This window comes from Cydia strobilella, chromosome 3 (assembly GCF_947568885.1).
Source record: "Cydia strobilella chromosome 3, ilCydStro3.1, whole genome shotgun sequence".
Lineage (NCBI taxonomy): Eukaryota > Metazoa > Arthropoda > Insecta > Lepidoptera > Tortricidae > Cydia > Cydia strobilella.
In genome coordinates, this window is record NC_086043.1 from 3,896,534 (window position 1) to 3,921,477 (window position 24,944).

At 36.6% G+C, this 24,944-nt stretch overlaps 1 protein-coding gene across 3 annotated transcripts in view; it reads right to left on the reverse strand.

Moving 5' to 3' along the window:
* Positions 1-12,814: 12,814 nt before the first annotated feature.
* Positions 12,815-24,944, reverse strand: part of LOC134755651 (neuronal acetylcholine receptor subunit alpha-7) — a 173,632-nt gene continuing 161,502 nt past the window's right edge. For 2 of the 3 annotated variants that reach the window (XM_063692180.1, XM_063692181.1), the window contains exons 10-12: positions 22,426-22,652; positions 14,761-14,955; positions 12,816-14,381 (exon numbers count right to left, since the gene is read on the reverse strand). In XM_063692180.1, the coding sequence (XP_063548250.1) occupies positions 14,297-14,381; positions 14,761-14,955; positions 22,426-22,652 (507 nt within the window). In that variant the 3' untranslated portion in view covers positions 12,816-14,296. Of the gene's footprint in view, positions 14,382-14,760; positions 14,956-22,425; positions 22,653-24,944 lie in introns of all 3 variants that reach the window. The other variant, XM_063692182.1, reaches the window with a different exon arrangement.

Below are 24,944 nucleotides of genomic sequence, written 5' to 3' on the forward strand. Positions count from 1 at the left end.
AGTTAAGCGACACAAATGTAACTTTTGACAGCTGACAGATCATATGCATTTACAAATTGATAACATAAGAAAGGGACTTCCGGTTCGAGCGCCATCTTGATAGTTAGCATCGTGATTAATTACTTTGTTTTTTGCTCATTAATATTGTTTAAAGTGTAATATCGATAGCTTATTATACAGTAAACTAATGTGGTAGTGTGCAGTAAATGGAGAATTAATTTTGAAGCGCGTTTAACCACCATCTTGGAGTCAACGGCCGGTAGTCCACGTGCTTCTTGTAAAGTCTAGCTATCGATTTACAAGAGCTAACAAATCACCGTACACTGTCTTGTACAACCGTACAATTTTTGTCGTTTTTAAACCTCTTAATACCCAATACTGGCGAAATAGTCCCACTGGGCTGAAGCCATAATTTTAAAAGAAGAAGAAGAAGAAGAACATAAGAAAGTAAGTAAGTAAAGATCAATCGACGGCCCCGATAGAGAAGCTTAAGAGCTATCGGTTTGCCTCTATTTCCTTCTGTAAATATTAAGTAAAATTTAATGGTTTCGGAGAAATCGTAGAAATTTGGCTCCATGAAACGCCCGTGAGACTCAAACATATTAAATAAATTATTTTAAAACGGGTGGCGGCCAGCCAATGCGCCAATACGCGGCGCGCCCTCTACCAGTGAAGACGTGTCGTTGCTCCGTGAAGACGATCCTCGTAAATTGTATCGAAACATGTCGAGCTATTCGACTTAATAATACGTGAGTGACCCGTTTTAAAATAATTTGGTTCCATGAATTGATGCCATTAGAACAGTCTTCAGTCAAATAGATTTTGGTGTCCTCACCATTTGATCTCGCCATTGTATGCACTTCAGCATACTCGTGGACTTCCGGTTCGAACGCCATCTTGATAGTAGCCTCGTGATTAATTCCTTTGTTTTTTGCTCATTAATATTGTTTAAAGTGTAATATCGATAGCTTTATTATACAATAATCTAATGTGGTAGTGTGCAGTGAATGGAGAATTAATCTCAAAGCGTGTTTAACCACCATTTTGGAGTCAACGGCCGGTAGTCCACGTGCTTCTCGTAAAATCCAGCTATCGGTTTTACGAGACAACTACAACAACCACCGAACAGCGTCGTGCTCTAAGAGCATTTATTTTGTTCCTACCCTTTTACGTGACATTGGCTACGGGCAACACCGCCCTCAAGTCCATCAAGAAAAGAAAGCATACTCGTGGTGCGCGTGCCGCGTCTGCTGATGGAAATCAACGAGCGCGGAATTTTGGCCGAAAGGTGTTGTTTAGTGGCAATCTGCCGAATATTGCACTAGAACTGGTAACGCAGAAAAAAAACTATTGCATCGCCAAATTAAATTATCAGTTATTAAGATTATAATTATTGTTGTAAGTATGTGTTCTGCAAGGGTTATAAATAGAGATTTTGTTGCCTGGCAATAAATGGCAGATACTTTTGGCGCACCTTTTCATCCGCTACTGTTGGTGCTGACTATATAGCCCAATGCGAAGTGTGTTTACAGCCCTGTAGACGTGTTGACATTCCCTTTAAACTTTATTAAGAAACCAACACTATGGGTTATTTTAAATACTTATATTGTTGGTTACATACCTATTAGACAATCAGTTAATTAAGTAGTTACTTTAATTTTCATATAAGCAAAGCATGCCTAACTCGTAACCCAAAGCGGTTTAATTTTCACAGCTAAAAAAGCGCTACCTCCAGCGCAGCTAACAAGGTAACGGGGTCGAGGGGGGAAATTAGCACTGTAAAATATTAAATTTAATGACCTGCTTTTGTCACACGGAGTTATTGCTTGGACTCGCAGATTTCACTTTAATTATTAAAACGGCAATTCTGTCCCTTTTCTCCTGAACTTGGGGGATTTATAATTGGAAATTTTGTCTGCTCTGACAGGCCTATGCCAAGATGGTTGGACGGGAATTCTCTTGTCAGCTACTATAAACGAATCACGCTAATTGTCGCGGCGTTTCGGATTTTATTGTATTTTGGAATGTGTCAAAACTCAAATATTATCTAGGTATTGTTACAAGCTTTTATGTAAGTCTGTTCGCTAGGTCAAACAAGATTTTAACAAGGATACCTCTTGTAACGCGCACTACATAGGCGCGAGCGAGGTGCATTGCGAGTCATCTCAAGTTCGTGTCGTTTCAATAACATATCAAGTTCAATTGTTTTAATTTTGAATCCTGCTATGTTACTGATATCTAGTTACGTTGATTCAGTTCATACCTGCGTAATATTGACCCTGAAGTTAGTCTCAAATGCTCATGTGCGAATAGGTAATTCGCAACTCGTATCGATTTAAAACACTCCCTTCGGTCGTGTTTTAATTTATCGCCACTCGTTTGAAATTCGTAACGATTACGTAATGTCTTATTTTTCGCACTTGTATCGTAAAGTACTAATTTGGGGCTGACAGATACTTTTGTCGCGTTGTTTCATTAAGCTGACTCCATCTAATGTTTAATTTTTACTCGTTTGTTAATCCAGTACTCAGACTATTTTCTTTTTTTAATAAGAGTAGATGGAACACGATGATTACATTTTTAACGCACTTGCTCGTAACATGCAAGTTATTAAACGGCTTTTAGGCTTATAATCCTAGATATTAAACACGCGTGCTTTTTCATTATATTATAGAACTTGTTAGGTGATGAATGATAATCCGACTGACTTAAGAAGGTAACTGATTGCTAATAAAATGTATGGAAACGGAGCCTTTTTAAATTCGTTAAGTAGATTTTACTACACGGACTGGCGGGCGCCGGCGCCCCGCCGACCGCCTGCCGGAGCCCGGCCGGCCCGCCCGCAGCAGGCGAGAGGGTCGGTACGTCGGCAGGCAGTATGACAGATGCAAGACTGCTAACTGTTTTAACAATTAAAATTTGATTAATATGAAAGTTTCCTTTTCTTTTCTCGCAATTGTGTCGAAAAATGTCGTATGAAACGCGTGTGCATTGGTTATTACACACATCGGCTTTCTTATTGCACGCTCGCTTACAGCTCGCGCGCACAGTATCGTCTCGTGTGTAATAACCAACGTAGCACGTTGTGATACAAGATAACAATGTACTTATAGCGCAGTTCTTAAAACAGGTCAGGATTACCATAATCAGATACTAGACCCGCGTCCAATCGAGACTGGCATGATACGTATTAAAGATAAGAATATATTTTAGAAGAACCATTGAAGTTTAAATTCAGTCAAAGTTTTTAGCATGATAAAATTCACATAGGTATTTTATTTACTTAGGTACGAACGTTAAGTTTTGCGTACGTATATTGAAATTTTATCCAATAAGATTTTAATTAAGGTTATATGACTGATTTTCGTCGCAAATGATCCTTTTTGCTACCAATATAGCGGTATTTGAAAATATATCAAATAAATACCAGGCAAGAACCATGCTCTTAAATGATGATGATTATGATGATAATTAGTTATCAGGTGATGTTTTCTAAATACCCCTGAACTTAAGTTTTTTAACTAAATAAACAAAATATAATGCTTCGCAACAACATGACAAAAATTGATACACGAATATTTTTGTAAATGTTCTTGATAAATAGAAAATGTGAAATGGTAATTATTTGACTGAAAACTTTTTTAATAATAGATTTGGGTTACTTGTATCCAGTTAAAAGCAATGCCTATATCGTCTCATCGTTTTGATAACATTAAACTCTAATTAATAAATATAATAATTATTTAACTTTTTAACAGATTTCTACATTTCAAAAGGAGGAGATTCTCAATTTTGTAGGAGGTTTTACGATCATTCCTAGTTCTTCATTTCTCAACCGATTTGGGAAATTATTCTTTATTTGAAAGTATATACTTACAGATTGATCTCATTTTTAGGGTTCCGTAGCCAAAGGTTAAAAACGGGACTTACTAGGACTCCGCTGTCCGTCCGTCTGTCTGTCTGTCCGTCTATCAGCAGGCTGTATCTCATGAACCGTGATAGCTAGACAGCTCAAATTTTCACAAATGATGTATTTCTGTTGCCGCTATACTAAAAACAAAACAAAATAAATATTTAAGTGGGGCTCCCATACAGCAAACGTGATTTTTTTGCCGTTTTTTGCGTAATGGTACGGAACCCTTCGTGCGCGAGTCCGACTCGCAGTTGGCCTGTTTTTTTTTTTTTTTTCAAATATAGTTCTGATGAAGACATCCGTGAGGAATCGAGGGAACTACTCAAATCTGATTCTTGTATTTTCATCAACACAAATCTAGCATTTATTTACACTCAAAAAAGTGACCTTTAATGAAGTGGAACTGCTGATGAAGACCAACGGACCAAAACGGAACACGTTAACAACAGGTACCTATATCCAGTTTGGCGATATCATTCTTTGTTGAATTTGTGCAGCAAGTTGGGTCAAGGTCGTGTTCTGGTGATAATTGAATATTATTAGCATACTTATTGTAACCATTTTTTATTTTCATCTAACAACCAAGCATTTGCATTTGGCCAGTTATATTTGGTGAGATGGAATTGCTCATGAAGACTAGAATGGAACTCCTTCACGACAAATATGTTTTACCTTCGTTCCAAAAATTAGAAGAGCAATATAAATAGATTATAGAATACTTTCATGACAACATATTTTACAAACAAAAACTCTTAAACCCACTCGTATAAACTTCGAATGCCATTTGAAAATTAAACCTTATTTCTTCCGTTTAAAGTTGTTTTTACGACAATCTCGTGTGAACGATTTTGCTACAGTTACCGTAGAATGGCAATGTAGGTGAAATTGTGAAGCGAAGATCGATACCTGCCTCCCTTCGGACACAGTGTAGATTTATTTATCAGTACATGATCAGTACCTTTTCGATGTTTGTCTCACGGAAGGTAAAGTTTATACTTCGATGTTCGGTGTTCTTTTCTATTTTTATAAATCGCCTAGCCAGTCTAAAAGAACCCGAGTACCCGTCACAGGATGTGAGTGTCCGACATTAGTATATTAAGCCCAAGAAAGATACGGTTGCGTAAAACATTAAGTATAACAGCCTGATTTTCTAAACTATCATTCTAACAAGAAAAAAATAATCAGACCAAATAATAAGATCAGCCTTCATGATTAAGTACAGTCCCCATCAGATATATCGGAGCGGCCAAGGCGCTCACAAATATGCACGTTCCTTATACTACGTCAGTACGTTACCAATCATATAACCCGATATATATGATATACTCTTATCTAGGCTCTAGCAAATACTACCGTTACCTAGTTTTCGTCGGAAACAGCGACATCTTTGGGATAGTTTGAGCAACAAACTAAACAAAACATTTAGCCTGTACTCAGCCTCACGAGTCAAAATACTGTGTCTAACGAATTGGTGCAAGCAGGGGGCGCCGCCACAGTCAGAATAACCAATATCTTCGCACCTGTCGCCCTCGCTTCAAAGAAGTTCCAGATAACAGCCTGTTTGGAGCCTCATAAAAATAACTTTTTAATTTAAGGACGCTTCAAGAACTTCAAACTTGCCAATATTTGGGTTTGCTATAATTGAATTTGGAAATTCTCGTATTTCGTGACGATCGTGGAATGCGGTTGGAATGTAGTGTTTTTTTTTTGCCTAGGGATTCTGAGTGCGGCGACGTCTCAGCACGTGGCAGGTGTTTAAAATAATATATTATGCACATGCGCGAAAGTTTTTAAAAACATCTCGCGTGCTCAAACGCTATGTGTTCATTGCTATTTTATTCTATTTTCTTTATTATTTTTTTGGCTTAGGAGTAAAATCTGGACAAAATTCAATGTCGTGTTAAACATGGTTATTTGGTATAAATTTTCATGTTTTTAATAATGTATTTAACAACGTTACATGCAAGATAAAGTTTACTCAAATGCGAGATTTTTAACGGCAGTTATGGTACTTTAAAGCAATCGGTGTCGAAAACACAAATGTTGGCATTTTTTTTAGTAACACATTTATCTTCCTTAGGTAAACTTTTTTAGAAAACTTCGTATGCTCGACATATTCTCGTCCGTTAGACCCACGTTAGACCATTGGTGTTCTCAAAATAATAGTTACCTTGCCACGAATTTCCATTGTAAGTGACATATTATGATTAGTCCCCCAAAAATCTCATAATTCTCATAATGTAAAAACAGCTGTTTTTTAACATTTTTGACGGAATGACGTACCCGCATTTTCAGTTTTTTTTTCGGACTTTTTGGGTTTAATTTTTCATGAACGTTTGCCGATGCTCATATCTTCAAGATATTTTTTTTAAACAGTTTTACTGCCACATTTGAATGTTCTCATGACCTCTCTGTATGATTTTGAACTAACGAACGCGCGCTATTGCGAGCTCGTTTTTAGTTAATAGATTCCAAAAAATCGACGATGTCACAACTCTCCTCTGTCACAACTCACCTCGGTCTCCCCTATGTCTGGTAAACATTTCTAAACGGATTATTACTTACCAAATAACCGTTACCAGTCGAATCCTGGACCATTTGTCATCACTGTAAACTAACAAAAATATATTACGTCCAGGGGCCCATTTCTCGAACGATATTAGACTTATATTATTAAGGGGCCCACTGACTATCAGTCCGCCGGACGATATCGGCCTGTCAGTTGTTCGGAACTGTCAAATTTTTGTTCTAACTGACAGGCCGATATCGTCCGGCGGACTGATAGTCAGTGGGCCCCTTTAGTCCACGAACTGCCAACTCGTATGGGTTGCCATGACTACACACTAATAATATTAGACTATTATCGTTCGAGAAATGCCGAGCCTAGTTGATAATTGTTGATAGAAAACGCCAATCGAAACAAATAATGTATTGAAATAGTCAGGTGACTTTTCGTAGTATCTGTCATCCCCATAAAAATTTTTCATCAGGCATTTGTCGATATACGATTGTCATCGTGGCTAGGCCCCCTAAAGGAGCCCACTGATTAACAGTCCGCCGGACGATATCAGCCTGTCAGTTAGAACAAAAATTTGACAGTTCCGAACAACTGACAGACCGATATCGTCCGGCGGACTGATAGTCAGTGGGCGCCTTTATGATCAGTAAAGAGAGCGCTGCCACCCTAGAGGTTTTTTATTCGGTTCCTGTTGTCAAACTGACTTTTAATATAGATAGACCTTTACACACTGCATTTTTTGAATCGATATAAACGCGTCTTTAACAAAATCGGCAGGTTTTAAAATAATTACTATGATTGTATCGCTACTGTATCCAGATTATATATAATATGTCATACTATGTCACGACTGAATCTGCATCATGCAAAAAGTCGCAATCGCAGTGTGTAAAGGGCCCTTCAAAACGATTAATAGGTATTATATTACTGAGTGATCAGTTACCGAATTAATAAATGGGTGGGTGTAGTTCCATTCATACATTTTATTAGAACGGAACGATCTCTGTCATGCTCGAAAATTACTCTTTTTTACAATTTCATTCATGCGTTTGTACTTTGTGGCCCAAAATAGTGCCACCAAAGAAGTATGCTCTGTCCGCACTTTAAACAAAATGTGGGACATTCATGAAACGATCCAGACTTGCTTTTTAAATGCAGTTGCTTAATTTTGTACTTGTCTGACACATTTTTTAATAATTAAGTACATTATAAAATAATAAAAAGGAAAACTTGAAACATAGAGCAAAATACGAGCATGCTGGATTTCATAATGGTTGCTCTAGTTAATTGAGCTGCTAGAGATTGAATTTCTTGTAATTTTAAATGAGTGTAATTTACACATATGCAAAACTGGTTAAGCTCTATACGAGTATGTCTTAGGGGTCTTAAAGAATATTATGTCTTACCAAGGACGAGACTGACTTATCCTTATAATTATGCCTTAGAACAATAACAAGAAATAAAACAACTGTGTTAGTATAAATCAGATTGCTTTAATTTATTTTACTTTTATACAAATCGAATGCTACTTATGATAATCAATTTTAACGAATAAACATTTTACCCGTCGAATTATTTATTTTACAAATTTACCTTTGTATCATTTATTTTGTCAACTATTATAAAAACCTCCATAGGGGCTTTGTATTACAAACTTACATTACACTCGGTTGTATTTATTCAACTTACTGCAGTCGTGTTTTATTAACTTTAATTAATTATTTCACAGGCTTTATTACCCCTGAGAACACAATGTGGAGTGATCCATGCAGAAAAAAGCGACAAAATAAAATAAGTGTTGGTCTAATTTTAGTATAGTTGGTGCTTACACCGGCCAATAGAATTCCAAAGATATTAGTTTGGCTACGGATGATCTGTTGACAGAGCCTACAGAGTACAGTGAGCGACAAGTAAGCTAATAGAACTAACACACCAGGTGTAATGTTATAGTTTCAATTTGTACCCTTTCATAATAAGAGTGCAAGCAAGCGTGTTAACTAAGGAGTTTAAAACATACAACTTTGTTTAATTCCTTGCTTGAGCTAGTTTCTTAATCGTGTCTTAAAAAGTACCTTTTAATGAAAGACGTGCATTGCCCCTTCTAAATAATACGAGTAAGTAACATGTGTAGTAAAATAATTAAAATTTTATGAACCAGATTCGTAAGACATCTTATAGTATGTACCCTTTTAGTTTTAAAAATGGTGTGTTTTTTGGAACGTGGTTGAAATTCAAAATATTTTAATATTGAAAGGCGTATCGCTAACGAAAACTTTCAAAATATTATTACTGTTCTTCGTGAAATTGTTAATAATATTTGTACGTTATTGTGTTATCAAATAGATATCTTTACAACATAACAATATATATATATATACAAAGAGAACCAAAAACAGAAATCTCCAATAATTATAGTATTGATAATCGTTAAGACGTCTGCGAGCGATAGCAGCCAATGCGACTTATTGGGATAGCCCCTGAATCCCTGAAGATCGAAATTATAAACTGAAATAAATGTCATATACTAAGAAAAAATGACCAAGGCCTCCAGTGCCCCAGGCTGGCATTTATTTCAGTTTATAATTTATATAGTAGTGTTTCTACTTAAAATAAAAACAAATTAAAGTATTTTCTGTAAATAATCTAATTTGTTCTAATACTTATTCAAATCAAAATTATACTCTCTAAATTATTTTCGTTGTCTTGTTTTACGTTCCTAAAAACTGTGACGGAATGGAGCTTTTTGTATGGGGTGAAATTTAGTTTTTAATTTTTTTAAGATAATTATAATCTACAGATAGAAAGACATACAATAGCACTCAACTTTTTTTATTGATTTGATAAAAAACAAAAATAGAAGCGTGACAGTGGACAGAAACAAGACAACGAAAAGAATTTTGATCCAATTTATAATAAATGGGGAGCGGTCTATCTTCATTAACCGGGCAATACGGTCTACGTCAGACGGGCTCACTCAAGTACGAGTAACTGTCGAAGCTCCAAGTTGATAGGTAATACAATGTCGATCGAGCGGAAAATATTTAAAAAGAAAATAAATATACTTGTACCATTTTCAACGTTTGTAGTTACTTCTTGATTTGATGTAATGCATAAATAGAATACAGATAAAGTCATAGATAGTATAGGTATATAGATATTTATACGTTTATAATCTTTTGAAATAAGGTAAAAAAGTTTATGACAATTACTGTACATTAAAAGTAATAAACCCGATCTACGGAAAAGATAATCATAGGTACCTATAGGTACAGCGAGCTGCAAATTTACGTGTAGACACATTATGAATGGAATTCACTGATAAAGTGGCCATGCACTTTTGCAGCTGAGTGTACATTACATAAAATGTTACAATATACATTTTACAATCATAAGAAGCCCGAAAATGCTTTGTCGCTTCAGTTGAGATTAATAAGCCGAGTAATAATGGAGATTTAGAATAGTTTGTTAATACAGCTACTATTAGTTAATTATGAAATTTCAGCCACGTTCATTGTAAGAGTTAATTGTATCAAATAAAATAATATTTATTAGTATAGAGCGTGAGTGGTAGAGAATGTACATTAGAGTCCAAAATACCTGTTTCGAGATTAAAGCATTTAGTTCCCTATTGTGCAGTGATGAATAATGTTTTCAGGACATACAAAGTGAACTAGTTGTAGTTTATTATATAAATAATTTTGTTAATAGGCTAATTGGTATGATTTTAAAAATCAAAAGTAAATTTTGAAGAAATAGCCTACAGGTTATTATGTCAAAGTTCATCTTGAGAACTGATACGAGATGTTACTAAAAATGTTGTTAAGACAAACCTTAAATTCATATTTGTATGCCATTTAAACACCATAAAAAGATTTATGTATATTTAAATATAGACATATTTAATTACGGTTAAGTGTATAGGTAGTGTTGAAGCTCCTTAGTGTTGAAGCGAAATTCGGAAAGAGGTGTTGGTGCTGTTGCCTATTTAAAACAAGACGCAAGTTGTGAAAACAAGGCAAGAAAACACTGATTACTATATTTGGCTAAAGTTTATGTGATTTGGCCTTTAAACTTCTAATACATAAATACAATTCATGTGCAAATTTTAAGTGTTTGTAACTAGCGTTTGAGCTACAACATGCAAATGCACGAATCGTTTTAAAGCTGGAGTGATCTCTTAAAATAGGACAAATCACAAAACCCTACTTAACTTTCGCTTACTGGCAGTGTTCCATTATTCTTAAGTCTTTATAAAAGAAGATAACAAAGTAAACTATACGAATTTGGCACGCGCCATTTCGTACGGTGCGAGTTTCCAAAATGGCTGACGCCGCATGTTCAGGCGGGAGTAATGTAAGGAAATTCCGGAAAATGCGTATCGGACGCGCCTTTTCCAACAGTTTGTGTACTTTGCGTCAAGAAGGTTATAAGTTGCAAAGAGTTGTAAAACTTACTTTATATTGACTTGTTGTCTCTTATGAAGGAAAGCTCGTAAAGAAAATTCCTTCCAAGGTTTACCACGCTTCTATTAAACCTACGTGGAAAGGCAAATCTCGTACAAACTTCGCCCGTAACTTGAAAGTTCTCCCATGAATATGCCTCGGCGGTCGAGCTTAAAACATTAAAACTTAAAAGAGAGCTTGTAAAGTCTGCAGATGAAAGTGTGCGTCAGTTCATTTCTGTTTAGTTGTGACCCGGTCCAAAGCAGGCGTTTTTTTAATATCATTTATTATTTGTAGAAAAATTTCTACTCGCGTTTAAAATTTAAGTTGATAACTTATTGTGAGAGTAGGCTCAGAGATGAAAAAGTGTTTTCAAACAGCGTTTGATTTCATTAACGCTTAATTTAATGTGATCAATATTCAATGGATGATGGAAGTCCCTATATCCAAAAGCAACTTGGCGACGATTCGAAGCGTCGGTACTTAATTCAAGACGATGTTTAAATTGATGAGTCAACTCCCACAATCTGTCCTTAACTCTATTTTAATGAATCATTGGGCCGCCACCACAAGAGTTATAATCGTTTCACAACCTCATAATTTTTTTTACAAAATAAGCTTTAAAACTGGCTGATACTCCGTCGTGGCGACCCGGTGTCCCGACAATATTAACGTTAAATTACTTGTTAACAAAGACCCTAGTTCGTTTTTTAGTATTTTTACAATAAAATCCTCAACGTTATCCTTTATTTATACCCCTATAATCCAACTTAATTTATCATTTATAAACTCTATTTTTTGGCACTAACAAATGTAATTAAATATATATTAATTAATTTTACAATTTCATTTTTCCTTATTATTAATTAATTTCGACAGAAATAAGTACATTGTTACTTTTACACGTCATTTATTATAGTAAAACACAATTTTGAAAAGTATAAGGTTAACTAAAACAGCTTAAATATGTATAGAGAATTAAAATATGTGACGTCCCACGGGCAAAGGTACCTTATGGCAGTTGGCGCGCGCTTTACGCTAATCTTAACGCCGCTCCAATACTATTGCGGTGCTATGCGACGTATGCGCCAGCCGTCATAAGGTACCTTTTTTCGTGGCACGTCACATATTGTAGTTTTGTAACAAATATACGGAGTTAAAATTTGCTTTCATGATATTAGTTGAGCACCACGCGATCAATTCAAAATTATATTGAAATATATAATAAAATGGACTAATCGAACAAATTTGATTCTACATGAAAGTTATAAAATTATATTAACGTTTTTTTTTTAAATATTCGCAAAATATTAACTAGGTATTAAGTAATATTAACAAACACACAAACCAAATAACCATTCAACGATCCCTACTAACGTTGTTCGATGATAAACATAAAACGATTTCTTATTTTAAATTGTATTAGAAAGAACACACCGAGATGCATAAAATTTTATTCTAAACTAGTGAGCTTCCTTAACATATTTCCTTTATAACCATAGCCTTATTATTATTAAGGGACACGACATTTACTAGGCTATCACGACATCTATAAGAGCGAAATTGAGGAACGGACATAGATTAAGACGTGAATTAGTGTTATTTTCATTAAATAATACGACTATTATACGATATAGTTTAGTTGCTACGATACGTGCTAGAGAGCGAATAGGTCACTACGGGAGCGTGGCGAGCTGTTGCTGCGCGCGTTGCTGCAACCGCTGCTGTGCATAAGGTACACGGGTCGACGGCACTACCTATAGTTTGAATCTTCTCAAATGATTTTTACGTCTATTAAGACCCTAATTTGTTAAACAAAAGCCATTGTTTTTTTTTGTGCGAGCGGTCGGCCATTGTGTGCATTTGAGTCTGAGCGCGAGCTACGGCGCGTGCTATTGTCACAATGGCCGACCGCTCACACAAAAGAAACAATAGCTTTTGTTTAACAGATAACCGTCTTAGGCGTACAAATCATTTGAGAAGATGCAGACTATACCAGAGAGTACAGAGCGGGCTGTGAAGACAGTTGTTTACTTATCAGAATAGATAAATAATTTCATTTTTTTCCTTTCGTGCTGAAACTAGTTAATTACAATAAATTCGTACCAGTAACTGTTCCAAAATGAATAATATTTATGTTTTGCTGCATTTTTTGATGTTATGTACAAATACACACGTTAATAATTGATAACTATTATGTACATTATTGATAAACGTTTCCCAAACGCGTCGCTGCCGCGCTCGCTAGATCACTAAAGGGACTAGATAAACCACTAGAATGCTCCTAGTATTTCGTGTCGTGCTCAATGACTAATAAATTTGAATATGTTCCAATTTATCTACGAGTACGTCCTTAATACTGCGGTTATGCTCACTTACACAATTGAGATGTAATTGATGATTTTACATTTATTTTAAGCTTTTGTTTTACAATATTTTTAACTATCTACCTTTACTTTGGTTCCATCATGTTAATATTGTTAATTGTTTATTTTGTATCAATTCCACAACTTAAACAATTCCTGGAGCTCCAACGGAAATTAAAAGTAAACAAGTGAACCGAGATCCCGGATATACGCGTCGCATCGCTCGTGACGCGTACTCGCGTATAGATATATCTTAAAACATAACCTTAACGACGTATTATAAGTCGAGTCTACCAATATTTGATCCTTTATGTTATATACACGTTACTTACTACCCTAAGGTAACGTCATCATGTGTGATCCCTCATTTGCTTAAAGGATTACGACCCGAGCGGGCGTCGTCCCTCTCGCCTCTAAGATCCCAATTCCAAAATTAACAACTATCTTAAACGCCAATACAAAATATATATGTCGATTGTGCATGTATTAAAATGTATTAAATAAATAATTTGTCAGTAAAATTCTTCAATATCAGTTGTATATTCCGTAAATTGCTTATTAATATTTTAAGAACAAAAATCTATGCCGATGCCGCACGGAGCCATACCTTTCGAACGTTCCTTTAAAACAATTTATTAAAACCTCTTTTACCTTTAATTAGTAATATTATTAGTATTGTTACATTTTTAACAAAATTATAACTGTCAACGTTTATCTGTATAACATCCTAGTCAACATCACAATCATTTTATAATTAATTATGTCGGACTTACTACGTAACGTATGTAATTTATATTTACCGTCTTTCGACTTGGTTTAGGGACCGTGTGCGCTTGAACCACGTATTTAGATACAATATTATACAGTTTTAAAATTAGACGTAACCACTGCGCCACAGGTAACAATAATAGGCTCTCAGTAATAGGTCAGAATGAGATAACAAAGGTGTCATCAGATTGACCTATTACCGTTCGAGATGGCCATTTTGATTGGGGCGCAGGGTATCGTAGTCTACGTTAAGCATAGTTCTCTCTCGGTGCGTGAGGCGCGTGCGGCCTCACTGTACGATGATGTGCGGCGCGGACAGCAGAACCGCCACCGTCGCGATGATCGTGAACAGGCTGAACACGAACAGGCAAAACCTGTAGGAAAATGTGTAAAATCAGATCATCATAATCAGAATCAGCCTCCACAAGTCAGATGAAATTCAATTGAACGTGACAAAGTGACCCACCCACATCCACCGCCAATTCCTGTATGCCAAGGTTATACTTTCCTATTAATCGATTGTGAAATGTAGTACATGCACAATGTAACTGTATTATCCCTGCTTCCCTTCGCTGCCATAATAAAATCCCATTATGAAAAGCCGTGGAAAATAGTTACCTAGTCCCTATTTGCCATTCATAATGATTTATATATGTTAAAAAAAAGACAAAATTTCCCAGAGGTTTATCAAGTTATGAATAATGATTTTACATACTTAATTTAAAATCAACTTAAATCAAGAATTGCACTAACCTGTCCACAACCATAGCCGCGAACTTCCAATCGCTGATGACCTCCGCCTCCTCGTCCGCCTTCTTCATCCTCGCCGTGATGAACTGCAGCTCCCGCAGTATCAGGTGCAGCTCCCGATGGTGGCCCATTCCCACGTCCTCCATCGTCGACGGCCGCACGAACGAGCGGCGGAAGTCGGTGCGGAAGATCGAGCATCTAGGGGAGCTTGAGAGGTCACTCGTTTTAGAAGTAGGGTAGCAGTATACGGGCCACCCCACACTAGCGTCTCTCGAGCGTCTGCTGCTCGACGCAACGTTAGCGCAACTGCGCAGTGACACCATTTTCCATAGCGCTGACTAGACGCCGATGCTTGAAAGACACTAGTGTAGGATGGCCCTGTAGTATGCGTTGTAAAGAGAAACTCGATTCTTAACTACGATTATTGAAAGACTGTGGGATCTTGAGGGATCACTCATTTTTAAAGTAAGGTAGCACTATACTCTATCTAGTATTAGTATGTGGTGAAAATAAAAATTAGTTCAATTACAGGTCACGAATATTTGCCGTAACAGTTAAGTAGATAATATGGAGGTCCCTTTGTTTGACATATTTATTGAAAGTCATAATGTAATGCATCATCTTCATGCTCCTCGCGTTGTCCCGGCATTTTTGCCACGGCTCATTGGAGCCTGGGGTCCGCTTGGCAGCTAATACCAAGAATTGGCATAGGTACTAGTTTTTACGAAAGCGACCGCCATCTGACCTTCCAACCCAGAGGGTAAACTAGGCCTTATCGGGATTAGACCGGTTTCCTCAAGAAGTTTTCCTTCACCGAAAAGAGACCGGTAAAATATCAAATGATATAGGGAAAACTGCTTTTGTATGTCCGGATGTTCTCCTCTATAGGCCGTAATTCTCAACCGACTCGTGAAATATTTTGAGCAGATTTAGTAGTTAGATAGAATTTCTCCGTCGTATCGCTTTTTGGAAAATGTCCAAAAAGTTATAAATTGGCATAAATGACTTAAGTGCAATATGGCATGAAATAAAACTATGAAAACGGATTATATCGCGTATATTGAATTTATAATACATCCCGACGTTTCGAACCCTTTACAGCGTTCGTGGTCACCATCGCGGTAACCGAAGACAATATTATGCATTATGGCACTTAAGACCATTGTAAGTATTACGCTGTGATAATGACTGAACAAAGTAAGTTTTGTTTTTACATTTTTAGGGTTCCGTACCCGAAAGATAACTCTATTACTAAGACTCCGCTGTCTGTCTGTCTGTCCGTCTGTCACCAGGCTATATATATGTATCTCATGAAACGTGATAGTTAGACAGTTGAAATTTTCAGAAATGGTGTATTTCTGTTGCCGCTATAACAACAAATACTAAAAAACAGAATAAAATAAATCTTTAAGGGGGCTCTCATACGACTAACGTGATTTTTTTACCGTTTTTATAGATAATGGTACGGAACTCTTCGAACGCGAGTCCGACTCGCACTTGGCCGGTTTTTTAAGCTTATAGAATCATCGCCAGGTCTACAACTCACGCGTAAGGTAAACTAGCAACGTCCAGTTTATTGGTATTTTAACTTCGGAAAAACAATACTCTATAAAACAATATCATCAGCCCTATCAAAACAGGACACGCGTTTATTGACTTCTCTATGGCTATTGTTTCTCTTATTGGACATATTTTTGTAAGAATAATATTGGAGTTCGGAAGTCACGGCCTGTGTTGTGATTAGACTAGATTTATGAGGCTTGATCTTACGATTTTTTTCATTAGACCTAGGCTGTGTAGGTACACAAGTGAAATCCTAAGTTGTTTGTGCCTATTTAAATTAGAAACAGTATTGGTGCAGACAAATGTACTCATATAGACAGTGATTGTGTATATATAACATTCGCTTACTTTTATGTAAAAATAATGCTGAAAATGTAATTTACTTTATTATTTATAATCAGCGTCATTATTTATAAAAAGATATCCAATTTAACATCGCATTATGAAAGTAGATTGCGTTTGCGTTAAGTGTCATTTTGTATGGGATTTTGAGTTTCCAAAACGTCCCGCTTGGCGCGCTGTTCAAAATCCCGTACAGAAATAGACATAACGCAAATGCGAACGCTCGTTACGCTATCGGATGACATTTACAATAGGGATTACGGCGAATAATATACTTCGCCGGTTCAGTTTAATGTTTAAGTAATCTCCCGAGTAATTACAATTTACATTACATATTTACTAAATATATTAGCAGCTATGTAAAGTGGAAGATTAAATGGGATAGAGACACGCTCACCTAATAATTATGAAGATCACATAAGGTTATCGCAGCGCCGAAACAATGTCAAAGTTTAAATCCGATAATGAAGAAACTAACTAGGTTTTAATAATAAGTAGGTATCTGCGTGAATTAACGCCTTTAATGATATTTTTTTCCAATTAAAACTTTTATTGAACCTGCTTAAATTTTAGCGGAGGTTTTTAGGGTTCCATAACCAAAGGGTGAAAACGGGACCTTATTACTAATACTACTGTCCGTCTGTCCGTTTTTCTTTTTCACAGATGATGTATGTCTCAATAATGTTATGGTAAATTAGGTACCTACTGGAATTAATAGTTGAATGAAAATTATAATAATAGCTTGGTAGTTAGGATTATGCCATAATTATGCACTGAGCTAAGCTAGATTAACTTAATGAACGCCGTTAACCAGCTTGGCCCGAATTACCTTGATGTCGCATTTTACTAATTACCCAGGAGGCTTTATAGAAAAAAAAAACGGCCAGCGAGAGAGCTTGAAATGAAACAGAAACGCATGTTAAGCATACGAGTACGTTAGTTCTTACAAATGAGGGGCAAAATGAATGTTTTTAGAATAAAGAAACTGTAGTAATAACGCCGTCACTCTTTTATTTTAATGGGTGCTTTAACTCTTTCTGATCAAGAGTATAAATTTTTATTAAGATTGGATCACCACTCTGAAACGCACACGACTCATTCTCCCAAACTGGGATTTTGGATTTTGGATTTGGATTTTGAGTACAGACATGTTTCATGAGGTTTCCAGCAACTTTAAAAAAATATGCATAAAAAAATCATGCAAGTTTTTATTGTTGTCACCACACAACAGCTATGTAAACTTTTGACGTTGCTGTTCAATGGCATATCATCCGTTGAGGAACTACAAATCTAAGTATTACACAGTCGTACGACAAAAGCTTCATTTCTGTTGTTGGCTGAGCGTGAGAGTACAATGAAAATCGTATAAAATGACATGAAAATTTTATGGAAAATTGGATTGACGTTCGATATACAATTTACAAATTTCTAACAATCCTGACATACAAAGAACAACCAAATTACAAAAATCACGTTTGTTGTATGGGAGCCACACTTAAATATTTATTTTATTCTGTTTTTAGTATTTGTTGTTATAGCGGCAACAGAAATACATCATCTGTGAAAATTTCAACTGTCTAGCTATCACGGTTCATGAGATACAGCCTGGTGACAGACAGACGGACAGTGGAGTCTTAGTAATAGGGTACGGAGCCCTAAAAACTCTAGGTGGTAGTTATAGTAGTAAGAGGTGTTTAAAAAGGGAGAACAAATCCACACTTTTCCCACTGCACGTTTTTTGTTTTTGTAATAAGAAACGCGCAATTTTCGTAAGCAGTGTTAAACATTTAGGTATTCCACTTTCACTATCGATCAAATCTGTAGAACCTATTCCTAAAAGTCACGTAAAAGGCCTTCCGAATCAAGGAGACACCTTTCCTTCCCAGATTTTACGACTATTTCCATCAATAAGCAAATGAATGCTCTAAGTTTAACTGAACCTGTGGCATTCAGCTTAAAAACCTGTTTTTGTCTTGAAATAGATCTGGTAGTTCATATTCATATTCATATATTTATTCATAATAATTCGTATTACATGTCACAATATTATAAATTATTTACAAAATATGATTTGTATTGTAGCTAATGTAACATTTTACATAATAATATTAATAATATAAAAATTAGAATAAATTAAATCTATGATTAGGAACTTATTTTGTACTCCATAAACTCATTAAAGCTATAAAAAGTGTGCTCGATAAGCCATCGTTTCAGGTGCATTTTAAAGCTCGTTAATGACGACGCATTCGTGACATGACTCGGCAGTCGGTTGTACACAGTCGGCCCCATCACGTGGGTTAGTTTCGCTGACTTGGCTAACCTATGCTTAACACCCAGGAGTCTGTGGGCATTCCGCAAGTTACGACCGTGGACGTCAGCTCCTCTCGCGTATTCATTAAGGTGACATCGCACATAGACAGCCACTTGGTATATTACCACAGAGGATATTTTTGCATTCGGAAGACACGCTCCCATTCGGCAGCGCGGCCCCACAGCTACGCGCCGTATTGGAGGATCGAGTGCACAGTGGCAAAATAGCAAGTCCTCACCACATCCCTGGGCACCACCCTTGCCAGGCGTCGCAGTGCGAAGCAGGCACCCGCCAGTTTGTTACAAACTTTAGTAGTGTGTGCCTCCCACCGGAGGCCCCTATCAAGTTCAATGCCCAGGAATGCGGTGTTTTGGACCTGGCCTACTTTAACACTGTCCACAAGTACCACTAGATTCCTAGGATCCCTTCCTGCAAGATGGAAATGCAGGAAATGGGTCTTATTTAGATTAAGTACTAAGCCGTTTACACTGAAATACCGCGATACCTGACTAGAAACTTCATTTAGGCGCAGCTCGAGTTCATCTATATTAGGTGCGGATACTACAACAGCGACGTCATCAGCATACATATAAGCTTCTCCCGCTGTTATTGCTTTCGGAAGGTCATTTAGAAGCAGCGAGAAAAGTATATTCGACACTGACGACCCTTGCGGAACCCCCATTGCCGTCGATATCGCTTCCGATCTCACTTTGCCCCCGTCACCGACCACTGCCTGGGACCTAGCGTGAAGCATAGCATAGTTAAGAGTGCGTGTGCTTTCCCCCTTATGCCATAGTGGCGCAGTTTGATAGCAAGCACGCTGTGGTCGGCAACATCGAACGCCTTCGACAGGTCACAGCACAACAAAGCGACCTGCCGGCCCTGTTCTCGAGCACCCACGACACAGCGCACCAGCTCGCGCGTCATCGCGCAAGTCGAGCGGCCCGCGCGATAGGCATATTGCCGTGCAGACAGCGCGTCGGTAGCCGTAAGAAACTCTGTTAGTCGCGAACTGAGGCCATTTTCAAACACCTTAGCTACCGCTGGAATTATGGAGACGGGTCTGTATCCATCAGTTCCTCAAACTTATCACCAAGGAAGAGTTTTGGCGAAAGGGTGTCACGCTTCGGTGGTTTCGAAGCCGGTTACATGAAACCGCAGGGTTGTGTAACACATTGCGGCCATAATGTGATTTAGTTTTACACAATATTATTTTGTAATGATTATGCTTAAGGTTTGGGCCCTTAGTTGCCTGATAAGAAAGAAACTTAATTTCATTTTTAATTAAAATAGGTGCGAATGAGCATAATTACTATATCAAAACTCGAATATTTAAACTTAGAATTCCGTTCCTGTTCCAAAGTCAGCAAAAACCATTTAGACAACTTCCCAGGAGATAGGTATCATTATTTAGAAGCAGTTTCGTAAATTAAAAGCAAAAAGTCGCGGCTGTCACGTAACTTGTAAGCTTGACAAAGCTTCGAAGTTGAGTCGTTTGCCGCTGGTTTAAGTCTGCCTTCCCACGGAGAGGCGTGTCTACCTTCCACAGATTACTAGCTTACAATGGCGTAGAAGAGTTCGTATACAGATTTAGTCTCGTAAAAATTTTTCATTTCCAAAAGCTAACACAAAAGGCCCCATATTATGTAACACGGAGATATACGTCAGGAACGGTTTTATGATAATCTGAATTACCTACAGAAGACGAACCTTTTGTTTTTTGTGTGAGTTACACCCATATAGGCGCTGCCATAGGTACTATTTAATTTAGTATCTGGGCGCAACCGAAGTTCACTAACAATGCATGATTAAATTGAATACACTTGTACAATTGAGCACCCTAGTAGGTATCCAGGTAGGTAGGTAGGTAGTATTGTAGTGGGCATAAATATTATTATAACATTAATATTGTACAAGTACCTATAGATATAAATATGTGCGGCTTATAACAATAATACCTTATTCACATGTATCACAGAGCCCCAAAATGTGTTAGATGACCGCGTATCCACACACACACCACCACACTATTCTTCACATTATGGAGTCTATACGACGTAGTCTATGCTACATACTTAAGTACCTGTACGAGTAGGTATGTTAATTTGTGTGCTTAGTAAAATAGCTCGTTGATGAGGTTACGTTTTAACTAAAATACGAATTGCCTCGGCGCTTTAAGAACGATTATGCGAGTGATTTAGGCCCAACTACTGGATAGAGTCTGTGTAAATCAGGCTTATGAAGGTGGTGATATTAGACGTGTGGGGTAAATGGAACTTCGCGCGGTAGGTAAGTGGTGTTTTACTTTTAATAACGCTTTTAATGTTGGAAAAATTATTGGCTTCTTTTACTCTTACTGACAATGTGTAAACTGTAAGCTTTAAATAGTAATGAATTAAGTAGGTAAGTATCGAATGCTTTTAAACCGTTGCTTTTACAGGCTGCTTTCGGTATCTCGCAACCAGGTGTTGGAACAATATTCCTCCACCTATTCGTGTTATGAAAACTAAGCGTAGTTTCAAATTTCATTTCAAAAAATTCCTTTTAGAGAAGCAAAGTTTGGGAATTCCTCACGGTTACCTGGTTGCTGATTACCGAATTTAGTCTTAGTAATCCTGCTTAAAAATAAAGATTTTCTCTAAATCACATTTGACACTACATACATGCTAACCACACTGACACTTCTATGTCACAACTATGTGCAAGCATTAAATGTCTCTATAGTTTAAACTGTGTCACTAGTTATTTATTAATAATTAATTAGGTAAGTACTAACCTTCGACTATTTCATTATTTTCCACTGTTTTTTGTTGACGTGATCAGGTCCTGGCAGAAAATCAGTGCTTTTCCTAATGGGTGAAGCGTAATACTGAGCCAGAAACTTTTTGTTTTGCTGCGACGCACACAGGATTTTTATTTGTATAAAACAGTATTTTTATGTATTTTTTCCTTTTCCTCTACATATTATGTAAAAATCGGTGTGACTTATTTGTTGTTGTAATTTTTATTTATTTTCTGGATTGTTCTGTGTACCTATGTCATTTCTGTATTTGAATATTTTGTGTGTATTGTGGCAAACAAATAAACAGTTTATCTATCTATCTTTTAAACAATGTGTTTTTTTGTGTTTGGTGTTATATCTATTTGTACAACAAACAGTTGTGCATACACTGCGTGCCTTAAAGTTGGTAAAATTTTAAGAACTATTGTAATCATTAGGGGGAGGTCTATAATTCGCAGTGAGGCTGTGTGTCCCTGTAGCTAAGATAATAAAATCAGTGAAATGAAGTACATATATGTAAATGGAGATACGTCTGCTTAAGCATCTTACAGGATAGGCAGAAGGTTTACGATAGTTACCGGATGAACGTGAACATTATGGAAATATCATGGTCATAACTGCACCGTCATTGTATGAGTCATTCTTAAGTCATTAATAAGCATCTTACCCTGGCCCGAGATTCCCCGTCGACGCCGTACTGTTAGGCGCTGGCGGACCGTGCCGGTAGTCATCATCTATATCCAGCACGTTGGCCAGCAGCGACTTCGACGAGCGCTCCTTCAGCTCCAGCTCACGCATCCGGTTGGAGAGCATGATGGTCTTGCGCGTGATCTTCTTGCCCGGCCTCGACATCCGCAGTATCCAGGGCAGCCATTGCAGGAGCACGGATTTTATCTGGGACAAATCAAGCTTGATGCTGTTAAACTATCAACTACTTACACTTACTTATACTTATTTTAAGAATGGCCAGTGTGGCCCAATCAGTGTGCGGGTAATTAATTTCGTACAAAGTTCACGGGGTGATTTTCATTTGATTATGTACTATCGCTGCTTTATTCATACACACACCAAACGCATAACTAATGTTGTTTAAATATTGTATAGAATTATTCTGTAAACGGATTAGGCCGCACTGATCTAATGTCAGTTAATAATATTTTAAATATTTATTTTTGATGTTCCACAAACACCTTTTTAGCCTTTAAATATTTATACATCCATGTTCCCACTTACACCAATATATTCCTAGGGTCTCAAGCATGTCATCATATTCTCAAATAGCATCAGCTTCCCTTAATCAGGGTTAAAGCTAGGTGCCTAAACGATTTTACTAAGACGCACGCTTAATAACACAACTTATTTACTATGATAAATCACAATGTAACTTTTAATGTTGAATTAATATTAATAGATAGCGACATTATTTTCGTATCAAATTAACAAAACGAATGAAAAACCAGTCTTTGTTTTAAACTGGCAGAGGAAAAGTAATTTCGATCGAACAAACATTCTTACGTGAGCAAAAACAATAAACTTCAATTTGTGACGTCATATCAAGGCGTCAAAGGAAACCATTTCATTTGAAAGTCAAGTCGTTCGCTCGCTCCAAAAATCCATGTTTAAAATTAAGCTAATTACTTATAAGACAAATTTTACAAGTGAGCTCCCTGCTTGTTTGCTTCTCCTGTTTTTATAATTCGCTTCGCTTCGCTAAAAAATAAAACAGCCGTGGCCACGGTAATTATACTCAATACGAATGGATAATGCATGTATTGGAAATGGATAAAGATTTTTATTCGCAATATTAATGGCAAAACACTGTTAGGGAAAATATTTAATTTATTTAGCGCGCATTTGTTTGTATATAATTAAAGATTAATTTTATTGCTCAAATTTAACTGTGTTTATTTTGTTATGCAATTATTTTTATTCATTGTATTTTTGATACTTTGTTTACTCTAAAAACGGCATTAATTCCGTTATAGTTGTTATCAATTGCACTATTAAGAGTAATTGACAATAGGTAATAAATTATGTTGTTTTAAGTTTTGAATGATTGACGATTAGATTCACTAGACGTATATTGATTGTTTTTGACAAACAATACAAAAGGTAATCACGGTCCATATTCCGGTCAATATAAGTCTAGTATGTTGTACCATAGAGTAACTTATACTAGAGCGGTACTGTCATAGTAAATTTTGTAACCCCAGTAAATTCACTGCCATCTGTCGACACACTTTAAAACTAAAATTGAAGATTTGTAAAAGAACGATAAAATGTATTTAAATATATATAAATGATTTTTTTTATTTGCATTAATTATTTTTATGATTTTGACCCATGTTCTTTCACTGATATGCGTTAAAATTGTTAAATAACAAACGAAACCGTCAACGCCATCTATACGACTGTAGGCCAAAACTAGCAGCGCCCTCTGAACGAGAATTAAATTTTCTTGATTTTCGAGGCACGTTTTTTCCTTAGACTGTATCCATCTATTACGGAGTTATAATATCTATCTTTGGTTGTACCATCAAAGTAGGAACCCAAATACCAGTTATTTTGTGACATTATTTTACCCCAAAATCCATATTCTACTTAAAAAGACGCTCTAATTTCTGCTTTATTATGCATGCAAAGATCAAAACACAAGGAAAAATGAAACGCACTCAACTGAATCTCAAGTCCTTGGAGCGTACCGCGAACATTGAAATTTCGTCTTTCTCCATTTCCACCGCTTTAACTACATTGAAATGACAGAGATGGAGTTACATGAATTTCATCGTTGGCAAAAAGCCCCTAAGGTTCTATTCCTGAGCTTTTCCGCGTCGTTATGCGTTTAATTTTACCTTGTGATTTAATTTTTGTATTCATATTACAACCAAAAATCCTTTACCTTAAAATCACACTTAGTTAATGTGTTTGAGACCAAAATATATTCAATATTTAAAACCCAAGCAATACTGCCATTGTCATGGGGATGTTTGGGCCGGCTATACGGTCCGGGGTGGCACCATAGCCTAGTTTAATTTAGTGGTTAAGATTGAAAAAGCCTGTTGCAGATTACATCATTTGTAAGTAGATGACGAAGCCTGTTGCTGATTTGCTTTTGTGTCCACTAAACGAAGCCTGCGTTGCCGATCACGATCTATGCAATAGACTTTTCATTTACTGTTTTTTTAT